The 15,406-nt window shown below is 37.5% G+C and overlaps 1 protein-coding gene across 11 annotated transcripts in view; it reads right to left on the reverse strand.

The window, feature by feature from the left end:
- Positions 1-15,406, reverse strand: part of CPEB3 (cytoplasmic polyadenylation element binding protein 3) — a 193,119-nt gene that overhangs the window by 71,238 nt on the left and 106,475 nt on the right. For all 11 annotated transcript variants that reach the window (XM_019445086.2, XM_019445085.2, XM_019445079.2 and 8 more), the window contains 2 exons: positions 9,194-9,361; positions 6,965-7,054 (listed from right to left, as the gene is read on the reverse strand). In XM_019445086.2, coding sequence (XP_019300631.1) covers positions 6,965-7,054; positions 9,194-9,361 — 258 coding nt within the window. The remainder of the gene's footprint in view (positions 1-6,964; positions 7,055-9,193; positions 9,362-15,406) is intronic.

Below are 15,406 nucleotides of genomic sequence, written 5' to 3' on the forward strand. Positions count from 1 at the left end.
GGTCTGAGACCAAATATGAAAACACATATTCTGACTTCCATGCCTTCCTCCACCTTTCATGTTCTCAGTGGTGCTCTAGAGAACAACAAGGAATTATCTGCTGTGGCCTACACACAAAGCGATCCACAGGACTTTGCATATCCTCAAATGGCTGATCAAATACCTTGGTGGTCTGTGTGCTGGAGAGAGCCCCAGACTCCATTACCTCCTATTGTGTTGGCCAGACAATACTTAAGAGGACAACTGATGTGCCTGGACACTGTTTCTCTACATGGATTTTAAGCTCTCCACAGTCCACTGAAATGGTTATGGTTTTACAAACCCTACTGCATATCTCTACAGGTAAACCTGCCAGATGAATGAATATGTATTTCATTAGGCATATACTTTCTGAGAGAAACGCTGAAGGGTTCAATAGATGGTTTATATTTTGCTTTCTACTTACACATAAACCAAAATGTATAGCCAAACAAACTGTACGTAATGGCCAACCTAGGGCAACCTAAAGAAAAGTACACTCAGCATGAAGGGCATTAACAAAAAGGCATGGATCTGAATTAAAACCTAAGGAATTTAAGGAAAAGGAGAAATAGCACAAGGGGGCATTATTAAGAAGGCACAGAACAGTTGGGGTGAAGGGCACCTGGGTGGCTCAGTCAGTTAAGCTTCTGACTCTTGATTTCAGCTCAGGTCATGATCTCACAGTCCATGGGATCAAGCCCTGCATCAGGCTCTGCTCTGACAGTGCAGAACCTGCTTGAGATTCTCTCTGTCCCACCCCCACTAGTACTGTCTCTCAAAATAAATATAAATAAACATTAAAAAAAAAAAAGAATAGTAGGGGTGAACTCCTTAGATGTTCCCAACATTCAAAGTAACGGACATGGATTGTCAAAGTTACTTCAATCTTGGAATAACATCAAATTTCTTTAGGTCCTCTCAAAACAGGTCAACCTTCAGATTTTAGCTGAAAGCAAAATACAACAGGAGCCAACAGTATAATAATTATTTGTCTTCCTAACCCCTAATCACATGAAAGGCAATCTGCTATGCAAGCTTGCAGATCAGAATTGGGAGACCCCTAGATGTCACCAGCCTATCTCAACACTCAACCTCTGGTGTAGAATAAAGGCACCAGATTTAATGTTCCATAGTTCTTTATTAATATGCTATTATACAGGAATAGCATCAAAAACCATGGAATTAATAAAACTACTAAACTTTGTACTGCCCAGACCAACCCAAATGTTCTCTTCAATTCTCCATAACAAATTTAAGTAGGATATTGTAAACATGACACATATACAAAAAAGGCAGATGAGAAAAATGGTGATACAGAAACCACTAGACATAAGGTATTACTGAAAGAAGTGAAAATATTTATCTTTCAAAAGAGAAGACTTAAAGAGAAACTCATTGTCCTTTAAGTACCAAGAGACAAATGGCACAATAATGACTTGGTACTTACAGGACCAAGTATATTTTACTTTATGGCACACAATTAACCAGTAGGTAAAGATTTCAGGGAAGCATTTGACTCAACTGAAAAGCAAAATTTAATATCTATACAGACTTCCTTTAAAATATATAGGCTGCCTCTTTTGTCACTGGATGTCTCAGAAGCGAAATGAGTAGCTCCCTACACTATTTTAGAGCAGGAGTCAACAAACTTTCTTCAAAGGGATTTGAGGGCCACATATGGTCTCTGCTACATATTCTTGCATGTGTGTTTTTATAACCCTTAAAAACATTAAAACCATCCTTAGCTTACAGGCCATATAAAAACAGGTAGTTTACTGATCCTTGTTTTAGGGAGGTGATTTCCAATAGAAATATGAGTCGCATATGTAATTTAAAATTTTCTAGGGGCACCCACAAACATATGGACAACACATGGCTTTGACAAAGCAGGAAAGAATATCCAATGGAATAAAGACGGTCTCTTCAGCAAATGGTGCTGGGAAAACTGGACAGCAACATACAGAAAAATGGACCTGGACCACTTTCTTACACCATACACAAAAAGAAACTCAAAATGGATTAAAGACCTAAATGTAAGACAGGAAGACATCAAAATGTTAGAGGAGAAAGCAAGCAAAAACCTCTTTGACCTCGGCTCCAGCAATTTCTTACTCAACATGTCTCCAAAGGCAAGGGAAATAAAAGCAAAAATGAACTACTGGGACCTCATCAAAATAAAAAGCTTCTTCTGCACAGCAAAGGAAACAATCAGCAAAACTAAAAGGCAGCCGACAGAATGGGAGAAGGTATTTGCAAACAACATATCAGATAAAGGGTTAGTATCCAAAATCTCTAAAGAACTTATCAAACTCAACACCCAAAAAAACAAACAATCCAGTGAAGAAATGGACAAAAGACATGAATAGACACTTCTCCAAAGAAGACATCCAGATGGTTCACAGACACATGAAAAAATGCTCAAAATCAGTCATCATCAGGGAAATACAAATCGAAACTACAATGAGATATCACCTCACACCAGTCAGAATGACTAAAATTAAAAACTCAGGCACCAACAGATGTTGCCGAGGATGCGGAGAAAGAGGATCTCTTTTGCACTGCTGGTGGGAATGCAAGCTGGTGCAGCCACTCTGGAAAATAGTATGAGGTTCCTCAAAAAGTTAAAAATAGAACTACCCTACGACACAGCAATTGCACTACTAGGTATTTATCCAAGGGATACAGGTGTGCTGTTCCAAAGGGGCACAGGCACCCCAGTGTTTAAGGCAGTACTGTCGACAAAAGCTAAAGTATGGAAAGAGCTCAAATGTCCACCAATGGATGAATGGATAAAGAAGATGTGGTATATATATACAATAGAGTATTGCTCGGCACTCAAAAAGAATGAAATCTTGCCATTTGCAACTACGTGGATGGAACTAGAGGGTATTAGGCTAAGCGAAATTAGCCAGAGAAAGACAAATAATATCATATGACTTCACACATATAAGGAATTTAAGATACAAAACAGATGAACATAAAGGAAGGGAAGCAAAAATAATATAAAAACAGGGAAAGAGAAAAAACATAAGAGACTCTTAAATACAGAGAACAAACAGAGGGTTGCTGGAGGGGAGATGGGCTAAATGGGTAAGAGGTATTAAGGAATCCACTCAGGAAATCATTGTTGCACTATATGCTAACTTGGGTGTAATTAATAAATTAATTAATTAAAACCAAATTTTGTTTCTAGGGTCTCCTGGGTGGCTCAATCAGTTAAACGTCTGACTCCTGATTTCAGTTCAGGTCATGAACTCACGGTTCATGGGTTCAAGCCCCGAGTTGGGCTGTTAGCACAGAGCTTGCTTGGGATTCTCTCTCTTCCATTCTCTCAGCCCTTCCTCCTCTCTCTCTCTCTCTCTCTCTCTCACACACACACACTCTCTCTCTCTCTCTCTCTCACACACACTCTCTCTCTCTCTCTCTCAAAATAAACTTTAAAATAGAAAACAAAAATTTCTAATATCTACATTTAAAAGGTAAAAAGAAACTGGCGAAGTTCACTTTAATATTTTTTATTTAACCCAATATATCAAAAACTTATTCTAACATTTAAACAAAATTGCTAATGAGATCTTTTACTTTTTTTTTTTTTATAAAACTAAGTCTTCAAAATCCAGTGTATATTTTACACTTATAGCATGTCTCAATTCAAATTAGTCCTATTTCAAGCCCTCATTAGCTACATGTGGCTAGTGACTATCACACTGGACAGAGTGATTCCAGAAAAACTTAATGCATTCCACTGAAAAAGAGAAGAGAGAGCCTTCCAAGGAGTATCTGGGTAGCTCAGCTGGTTAAGTGTCTGGCTCTTGATTTCAGCTCAGGTCATGATCTCACAGTCGGGGAGTTCAAGCTTCATGTTGGGCTCTGAGCTGACAACATGGAGCCTGCTTGGGATTCTCTCTCTGCCCTTCCCCAGCTCATACTTTCTCTCTCTCTCAAAATGAAAAACTTAAAAAAAAAAAAAAAAAGAGAGAGAGAGAGAGAATGTTTCAATCAACACTTATTTCTAATGCTTCAAATCAATGAGAAAAAAATGTATTAGTCAATAAATGACTATTGAGATGATTGGCATGCTACCAGGAAAAATACAACTGGATCGCTTCCTGTGCCTTACTCCAATATAAAGTCCAGACAGAAATCAGAAGTCAATCAAAAAAAGTAAAACAAATTCAAAGACCAGTAAGGAGAAAAGAATGCCCAAAAGGGGGGGGGGGATGTTATCTTAACCATCAGATTGGCAAAGATTGAAAAAGAGTCATTTCCTCAGATTCAATAAAACTGAGTTTTACAAATCAGATAATATTGATGGGAACATAAACGTATATGATTTTTCTTTTTTTTTTTTTTAACTTTTTAACGCTTATTTAGAGAGAGAGAGAGAGAGAGAGAGAGAGAGAGAGAGAGTGTGTGTGTGTGTGTGTGTGTGTGAGAACAGAGGAGGGGCAGAGAGAGAGGAGACACAGAATCCAAAGCAGGCTCCAGGCTCTAAGCTGTCAGCACACAGCCCAATATGGGGCTCAAACTCACAAGCTGTGAGATCATGACCTGAGCCAAACTCGGACACAACCGAATGAGCCACCCAGGCGCCCCCATATATGACTTTCCTTAAGGGCAGCTTTGCAATCTGTTTAAAAAAATATGTACCTCACTTCTGGAAATTCACCCTAAGAGGTAATGATAAAGGACAAAAAGATGAAGGCATAAGGATGTTCACTGAAGTGTGATCCCTGAGACAAAACAGTTAGAAGCAACTTAAGTGTCCACTAACAGGATGGATTAAATCAAATAAAGTCAGTAAGATAATGTAGGTCTCTTACAGAAAGATGTTGACATTGCTGAGGGGAAAATGCAGGTTATTAAACAGCATGCACAGCGTGATCCCATTTACGTAATTGCAAAATTTCATATAAATGTTTATGTTCATAAAGAGACAACAGAAGGATATTTAATAAAATGTATACAGTGATTATGTCAGATATAGATTTGGATAATTTTCTTTGGACATGACTATACAGGTTTATCTTCATTTTTGTTTATATTTGAGGGAGAGAGAAAGAGAGAGCAGGGGAAGGGCAAAGAGAGAGGGACACAGAGAATCCGAAATGGGCTCTATGCTAAGAGTGGAGAGCCCCGTGTGGGGCTTGAACTTACGAACTGTGAGATCATGACCTGAGCCAAAGTCGGACGCTTAACCGACTGAGCCACCCAGGCGCCCCTATCTTCATTTTTCATGATGATCAGATCACCTGACACCTTTGATACTAGAGGTGTTTTTATACCTTCTCAGCATGATGATTTTTTTTCAACTAGCACTGTTAGAAATATCTTTTACACATGTAATTTTAGATAGCGTGCTACATGTACCAGAGTGTAGTGAACACATTCTTTCACTGAGATGACACTGTCTTGATGCTCAAATGCAACTGGTACTCTTAGGAATATTTTTTAATACATGTGACTTTACAGAGCATATTACCTGCGGCACAGTGTGGTGAACTCATCCGTTCACTGAAATAACACTACTCTGATTCAAGGAATTATTAGCACTCTTAGAAACATGTTTTAAACATGTGTTTTTACACAGTGTTATACATGTACCACAAGGTGGTGAATACATTCCTTCAATGGAATAATCAGCTGGCGATTTTTATCTTTTCTGCTTAATATGAAACTTATTTTTTTAACTTTAAAAATTCTTGAAGAGAAGTAAAAAGGAAATGTTAAAAGTAAACAGCCCTATATTTAGTGAGTAAATATTTTCACAGGTTGTTGAGAGAATGAGGAGAAATATAGGTGGCAAAGAAACCTAATAAACCAGACATAAGAAGAAGCCACCCAACTTTCCCAGGTTAAGCTATAATTTCATTCCTGTACAAAGCACAAGAAAGATAAGTATTTTGACTCCATCTTCTTGAAGGAATAATGTTACACAATAATACATATCAAAAAAACAATTCTTTGGAGATGAAATACATCTTTGAAATATAGCTACAGATGAAGAAAACTTCCTTTTTAACCCCAAACACTATTCCATGTAATTCTAGGAGTTTACCCAGAGCTAATATCACTAGAAAAGTTCCCTGAATTCTGCAGAAATTACAGACTATGAACAAAGTAATATATTTTCAGGTCTTCGTAAATTATCAAAAAAGCCTACTAAAAATAAGGGAAGAGTTCACGTGAAGAGTTCTTTGCTAGTTTGCCTTCTACCCCTCAACACACTAAGTCACTTAAAATACAGACATGAATAGGGGTGCTTGGGTGGCTCAGTCGGTTAAGTGTCTGACTTCAGCTCAGGTCAAGATCTCAGGGCTTGGAGTTTGAGCCCCGCATCAGGCTCTGTGCTGATAGCCTGGAGCCTTAAGCGTGTTTCTGATTCTGTGTCTCCCTCTCTCTCTCTCTGCCCCTCCCCTGTTTGCACTCTGTCTCTGTCTCTCAAAAATTAATAAACATTAAAAAAAATTTTTTTCGAAGACAGACATGAATAAAGGTAATTTCATACAATGTCATTTTTCAGCCACTAGGTTTTCAAAGTTTGGGTTTTATAAGACCTATAAAACCAGAGGACACTGGGATACAAATAATATTTGACTCTAAATAATCTTTCCCTCTCCACTCACTGACATTGCTCAAAATCCTAGATTTTTTTCCTCTCAAATAATGAAAACTTAGCACAAGGTTCACTCACACAAGACTCACAAAATCTCACCGTTGATATAATAAATAGATGCCCTAAAACAATGAGTGTGCTCCTGGGGGGAACAGTCTCCAAGTGAAAACAGTAAGACACAAAAAGATGATCAACAATAAAATACTTTCTTAATTAGGGGAAAAAATCCAACTGCTATTTCAAGAATTAAAAGGCTGTCATAATTTTATTGAACTGTCATGCTAGCTCTCCAACAGGCAGGCAGTGGAGACATTTTAAGTGCATTACCTTTAGGAGGAAAATACGACTTGCTTTCAGCTTTGTGAGGCCAGTCTACAACGAGAGGTCCAAACCTGCGAAAGCTGGCAGTGATCTCATCTATAAAACAAAAAAGGAATCTTAGCATAAGAGAAAAAAAAATATTGCAAACAGAATGGCATAAAGCATGTCTTTTTATTTAAAAAACGTTTTGAGAGCTATTTCTAAAGCATTTTTACAGAAATCAAACCTACTAAGTGAAATACAATTGTCTGCTGGGTACATTTGGTTATTCACTTTCAACCATGCAAAATGTGTTTCTAACTATAATTCATTGCTCTTCACTGCCAGTAAATTTGACATAGAGAGTTTGGAAGAAAAAAAATCTGTCATTAACTAAGGTGACCTCTCAGTCAAGTAAAAAAAAAAAAAAAAAAAAAAAAAAGACTCTACAAACAGGAATGTTCTGTATTTAGAAAAAAGGCAAAAGCAAAAGATTACAATATTTAAAATGTGCTTTCCCTTATGCAAAATAAACTCTAAAAGATCTAACATTATTAATCTTAGGTTATGATTATTTGTAATCTAAGATTATGACTCTCTGAGATTATTTTAGAAATAGATACAATTCTTTGGGGCACCTGGGTGGCTTAGTCGGTTAAGCATCTGACTCCAGCTCAGGTCATGATCTCACAGTTCGTGAGTTAGAGCCCTGCATCAGGCTCTCTGCTGTCAGCACAGAGCCTGCTTCGGATGCTCTGTACCCTTCTCTCAGCTTCCCTCCCACTGATTCTCTCTCTCTCTCTCTCTCTCTCTCTCTCTCTCTCTCTCTCTCAAAATAAATAAACTTAAAAAAAAAAAAGAAATAGATACAATTCTTTTGGTGAGGAATAGGGGCAAAAAGTAGGTACTTCTATTTGATGATAAAAAGTTAAAACCAATGATCTATTTCTCTCATACTTACCTATGACACATCCTATGAAGAAAATGTTTCCAATGTTATAGCTCAATAAATTTACCTTTTCCTTCTGACTTCTGACTCAAAGCAGAAGGTTATAACTTAGCCCACACTCAGATTTAAGTTGCCACTCTCTCAGCCATGATCTAAACTTTGTCTTTAAAAAAATCCAATTGATAGATGAGATTAACACCAGTATAAAAATAATTTGGAGGAAAATGAGTCTCCAGCTCTGTACAACCTTAAAGAAATAAGTCTAAAATAAAATTATTTTTACTTTTTAAAAATATTTTTTAAAAGTTTATTTATTTTGAGAGAGTGAGAGAGAGTACGTGCACATGCACACAAGTGGTAGAGCCTCACATGGGGCTGGATCCCACGAACCATACGATCATGACCCAAGACGCCCAACCAACTGAGCCTCCCAGAGTGCCCCTAAGATAAAATTACTTTTAGAGACTATTCCTTTATCACCATGAAAAAGAAAATCATGATAAATTAGAGAAATGCCATAGCTACAACAATACTGACAAAGCAATTGTTTTAACAATATTTTTATAGCAGATCCAAAACCTACCAGAACTAGAGTTGTTTTTTCCCTTAGGCTAATTCTGTCACAGTTACATTTCATTGGTCCAGTCAACAAATATCTACTGACAACCTACTATGTGCTGACTGGCTTCGAGCATAAGTGAAAACTCACTTTTGGATTGATGGTATCTCAAAAATATTAAGAAAAATTCTAATTAGTTTTCATTCTTTTAAAGGCAAAGGGTGCTTTTTACTAATCGATATATTAAAATATGAGATGGGATGGTGTGATAAATATGAGCAAAAGCACCGGAATCAGAATAATTCTGAGCACTAGGTGCACCATTAGTTACACAACCTTGGACAAACTGTCTCTCTCTGAGCCTCTTTCCTTATCTATAAAATGGAGTTGGTAGGATATGCCTTATAGGATAGCTATAAGGATTAAATGAGATAATGTAATGTGAAGCGCTTAGCACAATAATGGGCCTATGGAGAGTTTCATAAATATTAACTTTCATTATTATTTTAAAACGTATCCCCAAATGAAAGCCTAGGAAACAAGAAACTGTTGGGAGACTGCTATATATACACACATTTGAACAGCAGACCTGAAGTGCACAATCTATTACTTCCCCATCTATCATATATTTTCATCCTCTGAACACTAAAATATGAATGTCCTAAAGCTGCTTGGAGAGGAGAGTCAGGGTCAGATCACACGAAGAACAAATCTGGCCTTTATAAAGTCATTAATGAACGCGTCATACCTTCATCGATATCAGGAGGAAGGCCTCCAACAAACACCTTTCTGGAGTAACGTTCTACTCGTTCTCCATTTTGACAGCGAGTGGGAGAACTTAAGCCAGATGACAAGGATTGATCGCCATGACTGTCATCCAAGAAGGCATCTTCAAAGGGAAAGAGAGAAGACCGACCTGAAACAAACGTGGAAGTTTCCACAGTTAAAATTATTTTCTTGGACAAGAGATGCTTTATTAGGAGCCAAAGTGTAGAGTGAATCATACAAAAAATAAAAGAAGTATCCTGAACTGTGACTTTTACAATAGGATAAGCGACTGCAGATTACAGGGTCTAGATAATACCACCATTTTTGTGTAAAGGTATGTATAGCACAGAAATAATTGGATTGATAGCAAGAAGAATAAAAAATTAGAGCTGTTTTTGCTGCTAAAAATCACTACCTTTTAAAACAGTCCATATTACTGCTGCTAAGAGTATTCAGCAGTCATTTTTCTTTTCCCCAGATATTTCTCAAAATAAATAGAAAAGTAGTCTTTATTCACATATTTTTATTTGTTCAAAGGTTCAGACTGGCCCTGACAGCAGAGGGAATATTAAACTGACAACAAAGGCTGATAACTTCTCTGAGTGCAGGACTAAACATGATCGATTTTTCCCTGTCATTTCAAGCTAATCCAATTTGGGAATAAGCATTTGCATTAACAATAGGTGAAACCGCTCTGGAAAACAGTGTGGAGGTTCCTCAAAAAATTAAAAATAGACCTACCCTATGACCCAGCAGTAGCACTGCTAGGAATTTACCCAAGGGATACAGGAGTACTGATGCAGAGGGGCACTTGTACCCCAATGTTTATAGCAGCACTCTCAACAATAGCCAAATTATGGAAAGAGCCTAAATGTCCATCAACTGATGAATGGATAAAGAAATTGTGGTTTATATACACAGTGGAATACTACGTGGCAATGAGAAAGAATGAAATATGGCCTTTTGTAGCAACGTGGATGGAACTGGAGAGTGTGATGCTAAGTGAAATAAGCCATACAGAGAAAGACAGATACCATATGGTTTCACTCTTATGTGGATCCTGAGAAAATTAACAGAAACCCATGGGGGAGGGGAAGGAAAAAAAAAAAAAAGAGGTTAGAGTGGGAGAGAGCCAAAGCATAAGAGACTGTTAAAAACTGAGAACAAACTGAGGGTTGATGGGGGTGGGAGGGAGGGGAGGGTGGTGGATGGGTATTGAGGAGGGCACCTTTTGGGATGAGCACTGGGTGTTGTATGGAAACCAATTGGACAATAAATTTCATATATTGGAAAAAAAAATAATAAAATAAAATAAAATAAAATAAAATAAAATAAAATAAAATATTCTATTGCTTACCATGTGGTTTTGCTTCAAAAAAATATGGACAAATGGAAATAAATACTTTCAATTAAAAAAAAAAAGAAATTGTGGTTTATATACACAATGGAGTACTATGTGGCAATGAGAAAGAATGAAATATGGCCTTTTGTAGCAACATGGATGGAGCTGGAGAGTGTTATGCTAAGTGAAATAAGCCATACAGAGAAAGACAGATACCACATGTGTTCACTCTTATGTGGATCCTGAGAAACTTAACAGGAACTCATGGGGGAGGGGAGGGGAAAAAAAAAAAAAAGAAGTTAGAGTGGGAGAGAGCCAAAGCATAAGAGACTCTTAAAAACTGAGAACAAACTGAGGGCTGATGGGGGGTGGGGGATGGGTATTGAGGAGGGCACCTGTTGGGATGAGCACTGGGTGTTGTATGGAAACCAATCTGACAATAAATTTCATATATTTAAAAAAAAAACAGGTGAAACATGTAAATGAGAACACATAAATTAAGATGTGGGAGTACAGATGTAGATGTGGTTATGACATCTCCACCCTACTAACCTAAGCAATATTTTATATCACTCAAAAAAATTATTTTCATTGTTAACTCTTTGCCAAGTAGAGTTTATACAGAAAAGGCATCTACCCATTTCACACGACTATAAGAAAGATACCAGCAGTTAGTCTGTTAATAAATGTAACACAATGATGCCACCCAATATTACAAAATAAAATCTAAGTTTAAAAACAAATATATTTCCTGTTTTGAGTCAGTGAGTTCCTGGTGAAACTTTCCATTAGGTTACACTCTAAAAATGAACTTCTTGAGCTCTCAAACTTTTGAATAAATTCAAAATTCTAAAATAAATTCATACATTCTTCAAAAAAAAGAACAGTGTCTTCCCCATTTAGTCTATCCTGTCTATATTTCCCTGAAAGCTACATTCTGCGTCACTACAGCCAACTCTCTAAAACAGAATATAAATAGTCTTACAAAAATACTGGACATTTATTTCTCTTACAAAAAAATAGCTACTAATATAACTCTGTTTATGAACAACCCAGGTGGTATAAGAAAGGCTCTATTTTGATGTTGGGAGTTAATAAATGAAAGGACCTAAGAATTTTTTGTTCAGCTCTTCCCAGATTAGCTACAAAGAAACAGAATAAAATTTGTCACCTCAGTCACCTAGCTTTCTTAGCCTGGCAGGAACAAACAATAGGCAGTAAATTCTCATCCCTTGATGTCTGTTTTGATCAATGGGGGTAAAAGAAATAGATTTGCAGGAACTACAGGCAAAATGACCTTCTCAAAGACATCCAGGGATGTGCTCCCACAACTGTTAGGTTTGCTTTTCACATAGTCTACACTCAGAGAGTTATATGCTTGCTCTGTGACAGGCACATACCCAAATCAGCATTTCCCACACAGTACTCCTATCCTTACCTCTTACCCTCAACACTAGTAACATTAAATGCTCAGAAAACAAAGGCTGATGGGGGTGGGGGTGGGGGGAGACAAATAAATACTGCACACCGTATGCCCTTCCCAGACTTTCACAATCCACGTTAGAATACAAACAGTTGGGAAAAGCACCACAGTAAAATAACTTAATCAACATGGACTTAAGATAAAGGAAACATTCAAATATATATAGTTCAGTGGAAAACACCCAAAGAAATATTTATCCATATTCTAGAATCACCAAATAAGATAGTTATTTGAAAGTTCTTGACAAAGAAGTCTGGTGAGAGACAGGCAAATGCATAATTATAAAACAGAGAATTAAGTACTAAGAGAAGAATTTACCAAGAGCACAATTTACTGCCCTACAGGAGATGGGATGGGGAGAGACCTTTAAAGTGATTTCATAGGAAGACAACCTTGAGCAGAATCTTGTGGGCTTTGGAATTTCTAAGGTAAAGAACAAGAATCCATAGAGAAAGAACTTTCAAAACAGCTTTGGTATTTCCCTCCAAGCTAGGTCCTCTAGCATTCCCTGCAATCTCAACAGAAATGACGATTTTCCACATCCAATTCAATCCAGAAATCTAGGAGTCCTCCTTGACATCTCCCTTTCATACTCCAAACCTAATCTCTCACTCACTAAATCCTATCAATTCAAGCTATGAAATAATTCATCAATCCATTCACTTCTCCCATCTTCAGTCCTAATGCCATGGGGGTCCAGATCACTATCATCTCTGCCCTGAACTAACAGTTTAATGAGTCTGTAACGTACCCTGTTTAGTCTACTGATGTCTATCTTGAACCCTACAATGCTTTCTCCACAAAACAGCCAAAGTCACCATTTTCAAATATTAGTCTGAACACATAACCGCACTCACCTTTATCCTTAAAACCTTCCATTGGTGTTGGATAAAGTACAAAAACATCAGTGTCAATTTTGTAGGCCTCTGTCATCTCCTATATCACAGTTGCTGCCTCTCTCCCTCTGGTTCACCAACGTCCAATCACATAAGACTTCCTTTGAATTTCCTGGTCATTCCTCCTTGCCTCTGGCACTAAGGACAAGGTGTTTCCCTGTTGCCCAAATACTCTCTTCCCAACTCCCCAGTTTTCTAGTTAATTCCCACTTAATCCTTAATCTCAGGTGAAAAGTCACTTCCTCAAGGCAGAACCTTTCTGACCTTTTAGATTAGGTTAGTTCCCTTTTCTATCCACTCATTGCACTTCTCCTAACACTTTTCCTAATTACCATTATACTATCGTGTGGGTTTTTATTTGGTATCTCATTCCCCAATCCCATTAAAATGTAAGCTCTATGAGGACAGGGACCAATTTAATCTCGTTTACTGTATCTTCTTGTCCTAATGAGGGCACATAAAAGGGATTCAGTAAATATTAAAAGTGAGGCAGCATCCAGAAAAGGGTGACAGTATGTGCAAACACACACTACTGCAAGCGTATGCTGGAATACAACACACAGGTGTGACAATAGCAAGACGTGAAACCATGTCCTAGGAAATTAAGACCCTTTCCATTGTTTCTATATGTTCAAGTGTTATATTCTATACTCTATATTACAAAAGTAATAGGAAATTTCCCCATTTTCCAAATTTAATATTTCATTCTAATACTACCTTTTTTTTTTTTTTTTTAACTTCAATCACTTCCTGGAGACTGATATTGCCATCTAATCATCTTCCATCCTGTCAAAAATGACTTTTCTGAGATGCCTGTGACCCTGTCACTCCCTCTACCCCACATCCTACAATAGCCCCCATCACCCTCACCAGTAATTTGCACCTACGAAAAGAGGGGATGGGAAAAAAAAAGAAAAAAAAGAAAAAAGAAAAGAGGGAATAGGACAAGAGTTTGAAGAAATCTGGGACAGTCCAGATGAGAGATGAGGAAATCTTGAACAAGAGCAGTGAAGAAGGAGACAAAGTAGATATTCAAGGCATTCTGGAAAAAAAGACACCTTTCTTTGTGCATGGCCAACATAACCACAGCTTCCCAAAATATTCTGGCAAAGAAAATAAAATCAAGAGCTAATTGTAAAAATTTGGACTATTTTAAAAATTGGTTATGGGTACATAAGAAACTTGTTAAGGTTTTAAAACCGAACCTCTGTCTTATTAGTAGTATTTAGAGTACCATAGACTTTAGTGATAAAGTTGCCCTTGGAAATGACACTGCTAAGAATTCACATGTATGTGATGTTTCTCTGTGGATAAGAACTAAGAATATAGGTCTCAGAGCCCAATCCCCAGATCTACTTAATCTGAATGCATGGGGTTCAAATTTGAAAATCTGCACTTTTAACAAATTTCCCCAGTGATCCCTACACTCAAGTTTAAGAGTGAAATGGAGATTAACTGTCTGTAGCAGGCATCCACTTGAAAGTGATATTGTGTCAAGTATATGGAGCCTTGGGAAACATCCAAATTCAGTCAAGTTAAAGAAAGTACATCCTCAGCAACAGAATGTAAAATCTGTGTCTAGTCAACCTTACTGTAACGTAACTGCCTCGGTGCTGATGGAACAAATCGTCAGTCCGTAGGAAGCATTTAAAAGACACAAGTGTAGACCAAACGAAGTTAAAAGGATTTTATCATACTGGTAGGATTACTCCTCTGTGGGACAGAATTGTTCCTTTGATGTTTCCATAGCCTGAAAACCATCTATTTCCCTATGCTCTAATTATAAGTTCCTGAAGGACTGTTCTATTAATTAATTTAGTACTTTGCTACCGTGAAGAGGCACCACTGTGACTTTTAAACTAGTAGACAAATAATCAGCCACTAAAATTGTATTTCTGTTACGTTCATCTCCTTAAGTTAAAACATTGGTATTCTGATTTGTCCAGGGTTCCTCATGCGATTAGTATTTGTGCATTCATTTGGTTGGCATAAATCCATTCCCCCCAAGACGAATCATCCCTGGGAAGACTGATAAAATTTTAGTTTCCAGATATGTGTTATTAGAAACTGAAACTTTAAGAGGCTACACCCAAATCATGTCCTGTGAGAAGCTCTACTTCACTAACTAGCATCTCTCTGACATTATTTTTCTTTAATGAAAAACACTGCCCAAGACCAAAACATGTCTTTCATTTTTATTTTTGATGTTTATTTTTGAGAGAGAGAAGGAGGGGGAGGGAGCAAGAGAGAGGGCAAGTGTGAGCAGGGGAGGGGCAGAGAGAGAGAGAGAGGGAGACACAGAACTCGAAGCAGGCTCCAGGCTTCGATCTGTCAGCACAGAGCACGATGAGGGGCTTGAATCCACAAACTGTGAGATCATGACTGAGCCGAAGTCGGAGGCTTAACCAAATGAGCCACCCAGGCGCCCCACCAAAACATTTTAAGTAAGCCATGTTACTTCCCCAAAATTAT

This window comes from Panthera pardus, unplaced genomic scaffold, assembly GCF_024362965.1.
Source record: "Panthera pardus isolate Hobbes unplaced genomic scaffold, ASM2436296v1 HiC_scaffold_22, whole genome shotgun sequence".
NCBI classification, from domain to species: domain Eukaryota; kingdom Metazoa; phylum Chordata; class Mammalia; order Carnivora; family Felidae; genus Panthera; species Panthera pardus.